General features: G+C 41.7%; 1 protein-coding gene across 1 annotated transcript; it reads left to right on the forward strand.

The window, feature by feature from the left end:
- Nucleotides 1-3,562: 3,562 nt before the first annotated feature.
- hunk (hormonally up-regulated Neu-associated kinase) lies at nucleotides 3,563-12,956 on the forward strand. The gene is made up of 9 exons (XM_030746069.1): nucleotides 3,563-4,203; nucleotides 6,771-7,063; nucleotides 7,700-7,755; nucleotides 7,910-8,045; nucleotides 8,161-8,288; nucleotides 9,401-9,527; nucleotides 9,652-9,820; nucleotides 10,060-10,219; nucleotides 10,892-12,956. Exons 1-9 carry the CDS (start codon nucleotides 3,964-3,966, stop codon nucleotides 11,638-11,640), a joined length of 2,058 nt encoding a protein of 685 aa, XP_030601929.1. The 5' UTR covers nucleotides 3,563-3,963; the 3' UTR covers nucleotides 11,641-12,956.
- The last annotated feature ends 2,707 nt before the right edge of the window (nucleotides 12,957-15,663 follow it).

Below are 15,663 nucleotides of genomic sequence, written 5' to 3' on the forward strand. Positions count from 1 at the left end.
GCTGTCACCACTGTCATAAGTGCATGTTGCACACTCCACGTGTGTGAAATGCACGGTGAGGCCTACGAGGAATCCGGTGTACCTGTCCCTCCTGTTGAGAGATGGCCAGAAGGAGGTGCTTTAGCAGATGTGCAGCCCAAAGAGTCAGAGAAGCACTCAATTTTTTTAGTAGCCAACTCTGAACTACTAACTTTATTTAGGGTATTCCAGTGCTTATTTTCATGTCACAACATTTTTTTTTTTAGGTAGAAATATTAAATTTTCAACAATGTTACCTGTTTTTCTTTCTTTCTTTCTTTCTTTCTTTATTTCTTAATAAAACAAAACAAAAAACTGGTTCTTGGAGTGCAAATTTGAACCACGTTTTTAAACAACATAAATATTTTAAAAATACAACTGTTTTTCAAAAACTAAAATAGCAGAACAATGTATTAAATATTGTTCCTCTATACTTCAAGTATTAACAAATAAGGCAAAACATAACCTTGCATTCCAACTGCGTAACATTTAAACAAAGTGCAGAAATGCATCCTTCAAAACAAATGTTAGAACTGTTCAAAAGAACTTAAAGCTGGTTTAAATTTCATCCTCATCTTGAGACTGGAAGGCTGGAGGATGAGCCTGCATATCAACTGGTGTCTGGAAAAGGGGCTGAGGGAGATTTTGAGAATAAGGATGAGCATTGTTGAAGAGCAGTGGTTGACTTAAATCTTGAAGAAAGACAGAGGCCTGGCGGGAGATTGAGCTGAAGCCACAGGAAAAAGTGAAGAATGATGAGCAGGAGGTTGTCTTGGGCTGTAAAGCTGTGAGGGCTGCATTGGAGTATTATAAAAGGGTGGTTTGATCTCTCCAAGAACTAGGATAGCATAGTGAACATTTTACGTTCATGCTCATGCTGAGCTGCTTGCATCTTCAACAAAAGATCGGCATCTTCACTTTTGAGGGCACTACTGATCTTGTCAGCAAAGATCTCCAGAGTTGCCTCCAACTTTGATTTTGTTTTTCTGTTCTTGGCAGAAGTTGCTGTATTAAGAAAAAGATTAGATAAACCATTACATGTTAATGTTATCTTTTTGTATTAAAGTTAGTAAGACTTTAAGAGGATTTAAAATAGTAAGCAAATCAAACTATGATATCTACAGTAATATCAAATATAGTTTATGGATTTTTTTTAAAGAAAAAAATCATTTCAGGAATCAAGTAGAACTTAAATGATAACAAATTACTTCCTCATTAACTAATGCACAAAATGACACTTGTTTGTAGACAATAGTAGGTCTGTTTGGGTAATTTCACAAAATACAGAGAATTTCTTACAGCCAGTGGATGTGGAAGATGCACTGCTGTTGAAAGACGTATCTTCGCGTACTGTAGAACTTTCGTCTGAGTTAGAGGCAGGAATCGACGGTGAGGCAAGCGTCCCATCACCTGGCCTATGTGCAAATGACACCCCTGTATCGCCACTAGCTGTTCTAGTTGTGTTAGCTGCAGGACCTGGGCTCCTCTCCTCAGACTCCTCTTCGGCAAAGCAGCTATCCAGCAGTTCCAATGGTTGAATGCTGGGCTTGTCTCCTAAAATGCGGTCCAGCTCTTCGTAAAATGGACAGGTGACACGTCCACGGCCGCTTCATTTGTTTGAGTCTTTAGCCTCCTTATATTTGGCCCAGAGGCTCTTTATTTTTCTTTGGCATTGGAACCAGGAACGTCTATACCCACGCTCGGCCATTTCTTGGGAAATGCCAACAAAAATCGCCCGGTTCCGATAAGACCCATCAAGTTTGGCCTGAATAGAGCTATTCCCCAAATACTAATTAAGTCAGAAACCTCGCTTTCGCTCCACTGACTGTTCTCCACATTGTCGTCCGCCATGGTTGTCTGTTTTTCTGACGTAGGTCGAGTTTCACTGACGTGCAGGTCGGATAAATGCGACCTAGCCGTACACACTCAGGTCGCATTTGAAAAGATCGGATACGTATCGGATTTAAGACCACATACCCAAGTGGCCTGGGTCGCATTTGAAAAAATCCGATCTGTGTTGTTCAGACTGGCATAAAAAGATCCGATACAGGTCGCATGAGGGCGAAAAAAATCGGATTTGGGTCACTTCAGGCTGCAGTGTGAACGTAGCCATAGAGAGAGAGAGAGAGAGAGAGAGGGGCCATGAAAGTCATCTTCTGAATGCTTAAGCATTCAGAAGATGACTGGTCTGCAGACCAGAGGTAAGAATGGTAAACACACACACACACACACACACACACACACACACATATTTTAACAAAATGGCTGCTATGAGTCATATTAAAATAACTAACTTAAAATAATTACCTAAGTTAATTTAATGACTCAGGCTCTCATTTCTTTCAGCATTTGCCGCGCGATCTTGTAGTATAGAAATCGTCCAATAGATGGCGCACTCGTGCTTATGGTTCTATGTCTTGGTGTCTGGTTTAGTGTCTAGAAAGCACGGTCCAGTAGCCACTGTATATGTATATCTAGACATATTCCTCTCAGTACTTCTATGTGAGTGAGATGAGAAAACAAAACACAGCAGAAACAGAGTAATGCCACAAACTACACCCATATCAGAGCTGAATAACACCTTCTCACACAAACTCAAAGCATATGTTTCATATTGGCAGTTCTTTATTGCAGGGGCTATGTAATAGATTTCATTACACTGTCAGGTGTTAGTGACATTTTCCAGGCCTTGAAGGTTTACTGAATAGGAAAACATAGGTTAGGTCAGGCAAACCTGAGCCGAAGACAAACGGAGTAAGAGAATCTCGCCCCTCCCAGCAGGTGTCCTCCTTTGAGTGATGTGCACCAGTGTTAATTAGGCCAGTGACTACCTCAGCCACTGAGGATAAAGATTGCTCTTTGTCTGCCTCTGGTTTACTGGAGTACAACTTTCTATTGTTAGCAAAATTAAACGACAAAAGAAAAAAAAAAACTCAAATATATGGTAGTTGTCCTTAAAGGAAATATGTCAGTGGCATTGTTTAAACTGGATGATTTATTGCTAGTAGTATGTGCCACAGTATATGTGCCAGCGCAGCTAATTAAGGAGAATCTCCTTGGCGCACAGGCATGGGTGTGAATTTGGAAGCATACTTTACGTACTATATATATATATATATATATATATATATATATATATATATATACACACACACACACACACACACACACACACACACACACACACACACACACAGTTGTGCTGTTTGCACCCTTTTGCAAATTGTGTTTCATTACACTGTCGGTTATGCTGTTGCCGTCTCTTTTTCCCGACTACACGTGTATTCTTGTTCATACCCATATACAACCAGAACGTACCACCAAACGCATGCAGCAGAACGGGAAGGTGGTGGTACCGGGTGGAGCTGTACCCCTTGTTCTCACGCGCTCCGCCCGCCTTCGCTGATTGGGTTGAAATTTTTCTCGACTACCAACACCGTGTGTATTTTTTTCTCAGCCACACACACTAAGCACCGCCCACACGGAGGACCGGGAAAGTCGCTTCAAACTAAAAAAAAACACACACACACGCTGCTTGCGCACATTCAGGAGAGGAGAGTGTTTGGAGAAGAGAGGCAGAATCCACCTTCAGTAGAGCCACGGGTTTTGTTCTTTTAAATAAAAAAAACCCTCCCAAGTGTTTAGGTAGCAGTCAGGGTACTAACTTTTTGAGCCTGGGCTTTTTTTTTTCTATTTTCTGCCATTTTCATCTAAACTTATTCAGTAATTAAGACTCGTCTCGGAAACTGCTGAGTGCGCTCACTTGGTGCTTTGGGTGAACAGGTGGCGCAAGCTCCGGTTCCCTTAATTTGTTATTACGCAGACAACGGAGTTAAGATACTTTACCGGACGTTAAGCATTTAATACCTGCATTAAAAGTGGGTGAGATTCAGATCGCGTATTGTCCTCCCTTGTTAAAAGGAGACACTTGACAAGGGAGCTGCGATGCCCGTTGCAGCCACCGACATGGCAGTAGACAACAGCCACGGGTTAAATGAGGGTAAAACCCCAGATGGTGCCGGGAATGAGAGTATCCTTCCAGTCTCCCTAAACAGTAATTTAGCGGAGATCCTCAAGAAATTCTACCACACCAAACGGGTCGGACACTATCTGATCGGGAGGAAGCTGGGAGAAGGCTCGTTCGCCAAAGTTAGAGAAGGTCTCCATGCGCCAACAGGAGAAAAGGTAAGCAGACCACAACAGATATTATTAATGTCACATTTTTTTTTAATATATTTGCGCTTTTAAAAAAAATCTATTTTGTGATCTGTGACACGTCATCTAAATTAATGGCTAATTTGACTCTTGTAACTTATTGCTTTGCTATTGAGTTTTAATTGACTGTGCTTCACCGTTTGAAAATGTGCAGCATGTGTCTTAAGTGGTTTTAAATTTAATTCCAGTGGAGTTATGTGCGCTGCCGTGCATGCCTGATAACGCATTTTTTTCAGCTGCATGTTAACCAAGAAAAAGCTGTTTATATCGCGAATTAACCGCAGTTACAATGCAATGCGCTAATCCAGGACCACCTAATTAGTGGTTCTTTCCTCAGAGAAAGTGATCAGCTCTGATTGCAATGAGCCTTTGTTAATTAATTAGCTCATGCGGCACCAGGAGCTGTTGAGCACTGAGGATAAGTTGTGCACAGCAGGGCTACTCTAGTGACAATATTTACTAATCGTGCGTAAGAGAAGACAGAAGGATCTGGCTGTCTTTGTCCATCCTCCAACCCCTTGGATAACACGCTGAGCGCATTTTTGAACCTATGCTTTGTTTGCTGCTGGTGGTGAGCTCACCGTATCGCCGTGGTGGGCGCGCTAGACTGTGACAGGACCAGAGAGGAAGATTGTCCGGCCTATGAAAGCGCAGAGCTGCTACTTGAATATGAAATCATGTCGTTGATAAATGGGCTCCAGCCTCATTATGATTCCGCCAGCGCAGAGGGATTTGATATGGGCTACCATTGGCCACTGGTTGCCTTTGTCTCTTCGGGCTTTTTTGAGAAGGAGCCAAGAAATTTGCATATTGGAAAAACAAGTACATCATTTTTTTTTTTCTGTTCGTTCCTGGAAGTAAAGGCATACCTTTCTGTATAGGTATACGCAGGCTATATGCGCACGTGTGTCACTGAAAATTCCAATATTTGCATATTAAAAAATAACTCGGATCACACCCCTCTCCTCCCTTGCTGTAAAGAAAACGCTCCTCTCAGCCCCCACCTCACTGTCTTTGTTGAGGATGATGCAAACACTGGCAATCGCACATCCACTCTCCCTCACTCAAGTGAATACAGGCGTCCAACAGGCACTTGGAGGGAAACAGGAGGGCAGTGAGTTTATTCAGGCACATGGAGGTGAAAAGGAAATACAGGAGGATTCCCAGATCCCTCTTTGTTAGCGTCACTAGAAAGTCTGTGTGAATGCAGGAATGAGAGATTGGATTGTGTGTTTAAAAGCAACAGGGCTATGGGGCTGAGTAGAGGTGAGAGATGGGGCTGTCATGGACAGGCGGCTGAGGAGGTCATGTGTGTGTTGTTTTTTTATGTCTGCAACCCACTTTCCCCTCCATACCCCCCCCCCCCCATTTTTCCTGTCTGAGGGGTGCCTGATGATAAACAACTGAATCCCTCAAAAGCCCCCAGGCAGGGCACACCCCTCCCCCTCTATATCCCACCCCTCCTCATATAGCGTAACCCACTGTAAATACAGTGCCCCACCCCACCCCACCCCCCATACATACCCCACACCCCTTATCCATGCTACATTGTGCAAACATAGGCCATCTATTATCGTGATGGCACACTGCACTGTACGCACACATATGCATGCACATACAGCCAGGTTTAATTAGCAGTTGTAAAAGGTTTTCAGAGGTGAATCAATTACCAGCCCTGAAAGGATGAAAGTAAAAATGAAAGACAAGCTGAAGGGCAAAAGAAAGAGAAGGCACACACACCACCACTTTGGCCCTCACCATTTCATTAATGGATATGGTGATTAGGTTCACTTGTCATGCCTTTCCATGTCTGTGGGCTCTCCTTGAGATGATTTGTTGTGCATGTAGCCATGCCCTTGAACTCAGTCTAGACGGGATACAAGGAGACATGGATGAAATGGAGTAGATGGGTATGTTATTGAATGTAATTATCAATAAACTGGAGGAAAGTCATTGAATAAAAGGGCATGTTCTGGGGCTTTCTGCAGGTTTCCCATTTGCATTCGTCACAGCTTCTCATGCACTTCTCATGGCTGCAGCTAAACTCAGACAAATGGGGGAATTTTAACTGTCCATTTGGCTTTGGTGCCTTCTCAGCATATAGGGTAACATTTGCCCCCCCCACCCCCAGTTTATGATGGTTCATTAACCCCTCCAGCTCTTTCTGTCTCTCTCTCTCACACTCACACACACACACACACACACACACACACACACACACACACACACACACACACACACACACACACACACACACACACTTCCCCCTCCTGCCCTGTGACGCCTGGGTTAAACCACACTGGGAACAGCTGTGAGGGAGAGGTCAGTGTTGAGTTATATACTCCCAGTAGCTCATCACCTGTTATGCTAAAACTCTCTGAAATCCTTCCTTGGAGATATAGCACTGTGCTCCCTTCGCCATGGGTATTATTCACAGCTGCACGGTTTATGGGGACAACTGTAGCTGTTAACTCAGTGCTTTGTCAAAAAAGTAACAACACCTCACCCTCCTCCTCTCTCCTCGTGCATTTTCTCAGGTGGCAGTGAAGGTGATAGACAAGCGGAAGGCCAAGAAGGACTCGTATGTTACCAAGAACCTGCGGAGAGAGGGTGACATCCAACAGATGATCCGGCACCCCAACATCACTCAGCTGCTGGACATCTTGGAGACAGAGAACAGCTACTACCTGGTGATGGAGCTGTGTCCCGGTGGGAACCTCATGAACCGCATCTACGACAAGAAACACATGGATGAGCGGGAGACACAGAAATACATCCGGCAGCTGGTGCTGGCTGTGGAGCACCTGCACAGGGCTGGCGTGGTGCACAGGTAAAAGAAATTCTGTATAAGTAACTCAGTATATTTGTGCAGTATAGTATAGTATAGTTTGCATTTGCATGTGGGTCAAAGGTAACTTAAAGACTTCTGGGTCAGACATGATCCTCTTTCTCAAAGTGTAGGTTAAGTCTTTCTTGTGCACATTTACTATTAATCCATGAAAACGGATCTGTCTGAACAATAACTGCAGTGTGATAATTTAATGTTTTCCATTTAGTTGCAAAGATCAAATATTTACTGTAATTTAATGGCAATATTGTTAATTCTAGGGTTTTCTTGCATATTTTGATCAAATGTTTGAGATTTAGGGAAAAACATGCACTCTGTTTTTAAAAAAAAAAAAAAAAAAAAAAATCATATATTTTCCCAGACTTTTGTGAGGAATAATCTTTACTTAGAGCCTGGGAACTGAATTTCTATCATGGTGAGATGGCCTCTGTAGATAACAGGATTTCTGCTACTGTGGAGGGATCTGGAGATACACAATAGACTATGAAAATCAAGCAGCATGACCCACATTAGGAGGGGTTATGTCACAGTTCATGAGGTGGGGGGCGTATTGTAGAATGGTGAAGGCTTTAAATAATCTGGACTATGAAGGCGCTGATGGCATCTTTTGTCTCACAGGGACCTGAAGATAGAAAACCTCCTACTGGATGAGCAAGACAACATAAAACTCATAGGTAAGCCAAGAGGCTCTGAAATGTATGATTTTTTTTTTCTTTTTTCACATGGAAATCCTATATGTTGATTCAGAAATAAAAGGATCCACACAGCAAAGTATAACACTCCTAATGAAATAATAAACCTGCTCACTCCACCACTGCTGTCCCTCAGATTTTGGCCTTAGTAACTGCGCTGGCATCTTGGGATACTCCGACCCCTTCAGCACCCAGTGTGGAAGTCCAGCTTATGCCGCCCCAGAGCTCCTTTCTAGGAAGAAGTATGGACCAAAAGTGGATGTCTGGTCCATGTGAGTCTAATTTCCTTTTCAGACATTTAAAAAAAAAATTTAACATCAATAAAAATAGACATATTAGGCTTTTTCATGAGTGCACCCAGAGCTGAGGTGTGTTTTGATCTTCCAGTGGTGTTAACATGTACGCGATGCTAACGGGGACGCTCCCCTTCACCGTGGAGCCCTTCAGCCTTCGAGCCCTGCACCAGAAGATGGTGGACAAGGAGATGAATCCTCTACCTCCCTCACTATCTACTGGTAAGTAATGAAAAGGCAAAGGCACAAACCTGCTGTGTGTTTTTCTGTTGTGAATGTAATCTGATTAACTGGCTTCAGAGTTGTGAAAATTATTTTCAAAGCTACTTACTTAAAACTCAAATGAGAAGCAAAGTGGTTTAGAATTAATTAAGATTATTGATTGCTTCTCATTTTAAACCCTTAAAAAATAAATTCTGCTTTCATATAAGATAAGATAAAACTTTAATGATCCCACGACGGGGAAATTTGCGCATTACAGCAGCTCAGTACAGAAAATAAAAGGATGAATAAAACAAATGAAATAAAATAGAATAGAATTATATACATAAATTATATCCTGTTTAAATACAATAAAAAAACAAAGACTAATAGTTGATGAGCGCAATCATGCAGACTCACACATGCATACAAAGCCCAGAAATTCTTGGTGATTTGACTGGTAAGCGTTTAACAAGATGGGAAAAAATTTGAAGGCACACAACAAAAGGTTGCAGTAACTTCACCGCCTCTTCATCAGCAGCGATTAGGTGGCTCTTCCAGAAAAGTCATATATTTAATGCTACATTCAAAGGTAGTTTCTCAGAAGCATGTGTGTGTGCATGCTGGAAGAAGGCTTTGAATAGGTAAGACGAGAATAGCAGGTGTCAGATTCACTTCACAGGTATCTGTACTCATACTATAAACATTCCTCCTTGGCATGTCATAGTGTCACTCACTAATTTGCAAACTAAGAGGAGATGGCTTAACCCACTTTTCTAAGTACCTATTAATCAAGCTAAGAACCTACATCTGACTTTCAACTGATTTAGTATACCGGAATGAAGGTTGAAGGTGTTTAATAAAATAGTTTTATCTTTTTTTTTTTTCCTTCTTAATAGAAATTGCTTATGTAACAAGGTTACATGAGCAATTTTGTTTTACAGCACTGGTGATAAATCAAATGAATCTTTAAGATGTTGAGGAAGAGAGCCGGCCGACGATGACGGCACAAAGGGATAATGAAACTTGCCGTAACATGTTTCAGCACTGAGAGAGCTGTTCCAGCTTAATGCCGTGATGGGTGTGTAGATGAAAGAATAACAATACATATATTGATTTTTCTTGTTTCTCAGCCGCCACCTGTCTTCTGAAGAAGCTTCTAGAGCCAGACCCCAGCAAGCGTCCGAACATCCACCAGGTAATGGCTGACTCCTGGCTTCAGCTGGCCAACAGGAACACTGGGGCACCGTACTGCAACAGGTAGACCCGTTTGAAATGCGCTGCCTTTGTATTTGCTGTAGCTTGTATTCTGAATTTTTATTTTTCCATAATGAATTTTAAGCATCATCAAATATTAACATAAATCCCCTTTTATTGCCATAAGGATCCATATTGAAGAAATCAACCACACTGTGGTGGTACATATGACGGAGAACATGGGCTACAAGCACAGCGAAGTCCTGAGCGCTGTCCTCACCAATCGCGCCTGCCACACTTTGGCTGTCTACTGCCTCCTCAACAAGAAAATGAAGAGACTCTCCAAAGAATGCAGAGTAAGTATATGCTATTTATTACCTGTTTGATGTCAGTGAGTTAATTAAACTTTACTGGCATCTTGCACACCTTTTTTCCAAAGGGTACATTCATACTGAAAGGAGTATTTCAAAAAGACCAGGAGGAGTGTCTTCCTAGGAGCAGTGGTTGATGTGTTTGTGTCAGTTTTTGAGTTGAGAAATGTAGTTGCACAACAATGTAGAGCCTGCTTTTAAATGTTGCTTATGTGCCTGCTCAGGAGATACAGTACCAAGAGAAAAAAGGAAAAGAGCAGAGACCGGAATACTTCCAAACCCAGTGGAGGAAGCATTTTGATAAGATCACCATCCCCCCAAAACAGACACCCATCTATCTGGCTATCAGCAAGGGGTCCAGCAAGGAGAAGAAGCACAGAACAGGTAAGGACTTTGAATAGCTCAGTGCAATAATATTGAAAATAATAGGATACAGTATATTTGTGTCTGTTTTTTTTTTTTTTTTTTTTTTTTTTTACTTTCACTTTATTTATTGCATCTATTTTATTTACTCTTATTCATACACGGTAGGTTGACTGAGCATGCATGTTCTTGTACCTGTTTCCCTCACGTAGATAGCAAGTCATCCATCCATCAAATGTTTGTCTGTCTGTCCATCCACCAACCCATCGAACCAGTCATCTGAGAGGAAACATCCGGGACAACTTGCCAGTCAGTTTTGGGGCAAACACACAAACAGTGAAATTTAATCATAATGACTTGGATAGCACAGTGCAGAAGTTCATAATTTGGACTTAAACTGAACTGAATCTAGCTTAGAAGAAACAGACTAGAGGATACCTAAGCTCCTTTGCCTCTTATTTACCTGTAAGAGGTATTGAGAAAGTCCATATGGTGTTCTTGTCAGTATGGACTGGTCTTGACAATGTACTTGTTTTTACATCTGCTGTTAGATTATTGTCCATGAGGGTCTTGTTAATGATAAGGGATATAAAACTTGTGTCTGTGGCAAAGACTTAATTTGTACATATGTAAAATATTCCAATAAAATTCAGTGTTTCAGAAATGCTAAAATGTTTATTATTTCATCCTCAGGTTTACTCCGTGCTATAACTGGTGGCCATCGTAATTCCCCTTTGGCTCCACCTGGCACAGTTGCTTCCTCTTCCATGGAATATCTAGAGATCCATCCTCTCTTCCCCAACACCCCACAGCATCGGAGACGCTTGGCCACCCTTCCGCAAGTCAACACGAGCCCAGAACACAACATTCCCGCTCCTCCTGCACCATCACCGATTGGCATGCATTCCTTCGGCTCGCTCTCCAAAGCCGAACAAATCGAGGATGCCCCTTCTTCGCCCTGGTACAAGCTGACTAACGGGACTCTGTCCCCTCCCCGCCATGTCTCCGCCTTCCAGCCCGACTCCTCTTACTTGAAAAAAGCCACAATCCCCAGTCCACCTGTCCTCATTGTCAACCCGCAGCCCAAAAAGAGCACCTCGACAGATTGGTGTGGCTCTTCTGACACTAGTGGTAGCCCCCCCAGCACTATAGGAAGTCCCCCAGGGAGCTCAGCTTTTAGCCCTCCAAAGTCTGCCTTCAGTCCCCTCAATCCTACCTCAGCTTTTAGTCCTCCTTCCAACAGCGGTAGCAGTGATCCCGAGAGCCCAACACATCGCAGCAAATTCCCCTCTATGGGAATCGGACAGATCCTAAAGAAGAAGGTCCAGCTGCAGCCATTTACATTTAGGCCAGAACAAGTCGTTGAAGAAGTCGTGTCACCACCTCCCTACCCCATGCAGACTCTCCTCTGCGCTTCAGGTGCACTAAAGACCCTCTGCTGAGTTACAAGATTAAATAAGGAAGAAAAAAAAAGAGAGAGACTGAACTCGAGACCTCTTCCATCATTTGAAGTTGGAGAGGTCTTCCAGAGCGGCCTTTTGAACTGTCCCTTTATTGCGACTTGAGCCACTTTTCATGACAGGCTTATTTAAGAGAAAAAAAAAAGGTGGAGAGAAAACAAAATGTATTACCTCTTGTTACCATACTTATTATGTAATGTGAGAAGTGACACCGAGGAGATAAGATTTGAACGGATCCATGAGCAATGACTAAATCTCTCTGTGTCCTAAATACAGAGTGGACATGGGACATCATGTAATATGAGCTTTGCCAATAACAAACGTGTACACACACACACACACACTGTATTATAGACCAAGTTAGAGATACTCTCTTATGTAACATTGGTGTAACTGGTTACTAATTGAGCCGCAAACTGATTCACACCAGCTAACAGACCCCAACTTTTACCCTAACCCTGATTACATGTATAAATGTTTTGTCTCTGTGAAAACTCTGTATGATAGCCACTGACCTCCAGTCAGCTGGCACTATATCCTATGCTGACTGGATGAAGAAGCTCACTGCACTATTCTTGAAAACCAAAACGTATAGTAAGAACGGTGTTTACCATCTTTTACCTCACTGCATTATTCATACATTAATGTAGAACAGCAGTCAGTTGTGACATGCTTGTGTGAATCGTGTCACAGTGTAGCAGTGCGCAAGTGTTGCCATTAGAATCAACACACTAAAATAGCCGTAGGTTCCAAGAGTAGAAGTGTATTCTTACTTTTTTATAAGCATCCTCATAAACCTTCACTCAGCACTGATAACTTTTTATACACGAGCGTTGCATCACCTCTAAGACCCACAGGGAATCTATAAGTCTTGACTTTCTCACAGCAGGATATTCCTGTTCCTAGTCAGTTTGTAATAAAAAAAAAAAAATAAAAAAAAATAGAGCATCAAAAGCCTTATGAAACGGATCAACCTCACTACAGGTTGAGTGTATGAAAGTGGAAGGAACTGCAACTAGGATCATCCGTGGAAATAATTCACTTCCTTTTTGTCTTAATGCTGTAGTTTGTGCAATAGTCTTAAGTGTTCACTGCAATGATGAGTATTTGCCAAGAGCTCTGAGAAATGTGAAAACTGTTCTTGTAAATAACAGTGCAACTCCTGTGTTCCTGTTGCTTAGGCCGTTCTATATGAACAAAAGTCGAAAATGTCTGTCTGAGCCGACACTGTCACAAATTCGTTGACTGTACAAAAAAAAAAAAAAAAGGCTTCCATGGGCACACGAGGCTTCTCACTGTTAAAATAGTGTAAAATCTTTTCCTGTCCCAATGAAAAGTTGCATGAGTCAAACTTGTATTGTCAGCATTTGAAATTACGTCTTTGTACCTTTTTTCTGGTTGATACTGAGATTGATACAGACTTAGTGGGGTCTTTTTTTAAAGATTTTGTAAGGGATGGTTTTGTTTGGGTGTCAAGAGATTTCTATGCTGTATAAAGTATTTTAAATATTTATACTGAATCCTTTATGTGTCTGTCTGGTCCTTTAAATGCACCTACATACTGTCTGGCTTCATTTATGCACATCATTTATTCACGTTACAGTGACACACACACACACACACACACACACACACACACACACACACACACACACAGCAAATCTGAGATTTATTGACTGAAAACATACAAAATTCAAATTATTATAAAGTAATTCTATGGTACTCAACAGAATCCAATCTTCTTGTTAATTTATGTACACTATGCAGAGTCTGATGTCTATAATTCATACTTAAAGTGCTCGGCCCCCCTGAGGACTTAATGAAGAGTGGGTTCCCAGCTGTTGAAGGATAGACGTTACTCAATGTGCCACTTGTCTCACATACCACATCCAAATCCCACAGGACACCTATGAAGGGTAAAAAAAGAACGACACTCCTTTGCGACAGCTGAAATATCCTCGGTGCCGATACACATAGCACATAGTACAACCCCTCCCTCCTCACGAACACACACGTTATAGACACTAATCTACTCAGCTGTGGCTCCCTAAACCCCTCTGGGTGACGCTGCCCTGTCGAGACACAGAAGGGGGATCACCAGAGCTTTGAGACAAACAAGCACATGCACAGGACACCACAAACAGGGTTGTCCGATTAAATCAGCGTGGCTAAGCTGATAAAAGCAGAGGGGCAAGAGGAGCCCTCAAATACGTTAAAGCCAGAGCCTTTTGTTTATCAAAGACAGGCCGGCAGTTAGTCAAAATCCCTGTTTGATCTGATGACACAAACAGGCTCTGACCATGAATACTTTGCACGAAGCACATTGGACAGGTAATACTAGTAAACAGTGTTCGGTGCGACTGTGTAATGTAAAGACAAAGATAAAGACAAGGACCCAAAAAGACACCTCTTTTGATTGAAAAGATATTGTTTTCAGGAAGTGAGGTGAGGGATTGTGGTGAAGAGAGACATGTCCTAACAGTTTATGTTATTTCAACAAAATTAATGAATCACATGTATTGCAAAAGAAACTGTGTTTGCACAATAATTGTTGGAGGGTAATACAATTATCAAATCAAACCTTAAAGGAACCTTAATGAATAAAGAAGTAGCTGAAGTGTAGACCTGTAGCTTTAGTTTAACTGCTTCTGAACTGGAGCTACTTTTTTTGTTAACATATTACCTGTATTTCCTGAGGCTCCAGCTGACTCAGCAGCAATTTCATGGCTAGGTGTGGCTGTTTCCCTAGTAAATTCGTGACAAATTGTAGAGTAAATGATTTAGGGCAGGTTCAAGCGTCTTGTTTTGGTAGCTGTTCGCTGGAACTCCCAATATGCAGCCAAAAAAAAACAAGTTGCTGAAAGTTAAGGAAATATCACTAGGATGAAAAAATAAAACAAAAAAACATGAAGCACTCCAGGAGAAAAACCTGCACCAAGGCAGCTCACACTCTGGGCAGTATTTACTTTTAAGGGAATAGTGTTGTATTTTGTATACATGCATTTTGTTTTCTTTGTTCTTTTTAAATGTACTTTAGCATTATTATCACTTTCACTTTCAGATCAGTCTATTGACTCTGAAGGAGAGGTCAGAGGTCAAATGTGACTTTCAAAGAGTTGGGGGTAACATGAAGTCTACAATAAAGCAAGGGCTCATTGTGCGCACAAGGCACACAATGAAATGATCATTCCAGATCACACCCAGAGACGAGCATCTGCGGTCATGCAGCCAGAGACCGATGCTACCGTTAGGCAATGCGGTTCAAGTGTCTTGCCCAAGGACACAACAGTGCCTACCCACTGCGCCACTGCCACATAAGGAATATAGTGTTACTACCAGTAACATTAACATTAGGCTTTGATAGAAAACCTCTGAAAAGACAAACATAAATTCTTTGGGTTTAATTTATAACCCAAAGGATATAAACAAGATATAAACATAGAACAGATCATCTCAAGCCTCTCCATCCATTTGTGTGCTTGGTGATCATAGATCGGATGATGTAAGCTCTCCAAGCAGATCTACCACTGGAATATTGTTCACACTAACAGTCGCTAAGAAAACTGAAAGGCTGGAAAACTGGAAAGACAAAAAAAAAGAATATCTTTAGATATCTCAGTGGCACTATTTACTATCTGAAAGACAAATGGTATTAAAAACAATAACAGATTAAAAAACAAACTTGGAACTTGTTTATCAAGGTCATTTATCTTTCTGTGGAATCTAAACAAAGAAATAACCACACACACACACAAGGAAAATAGTTTCACTCAGTGAATAGTCTCCGCCTACTAGTGCCTTCAACGCTCACCTACCTGGTGCTTGGATCATTATAACCTGTAAGCGACCTGTGCAAAATTCTTAGGTTACCCCAAAATTTCTTTATATTTTTCTAGGAAAGAGGTGCAGTGATTTACTGGAACGTGTAAACACAGGGAAATACAGTATATAAGACAAAAATAGTTATAAAATTTTAACAAGCTTGAAAGTCAATACTCTGCATGG

Source organism: Archocentrus centrarchus, chromosome 14, assembly GCF_007364275.1.
Source record: "Archocentrus centrarchus isolate MPI-CPG fArcCen1 chromosome 14, fArcCen1, whole genome shotgun sequence".
In the NCBI taxonomy this organism is placed as follows: domain Eukaryota; kingdom Metazoa; phylum Chordata; class Actinopteri; order Cichliformes; family Cichlidae; genus Archocentrus; species Archocentrus centrarchus.

Bases quoted from the DNA above. Each gene is read 5' to 3' on its own strand.
- hunk (XM_030746069.1), top strand. From the start codon at position 3,964: ATGCCCGTTGCAGCCACCGACATGGCAGTAGACAACAGCCACGGGTTA. The intron at 8,289-9,400 runs GTAAGTAATGAA...CTTGTTTCTCAG, and splicing joins ACCTCCCTCACTATCTACTG to CCGCCACCTGTCTTCTGAAG. The intron at 9,821-10,059 runs GTAAGTATATGC...GTGCCTGCTCAG, and splicing joins GACTCTCCAAAGAATGCAGA to GAGATACAGTACCAAGAGAA.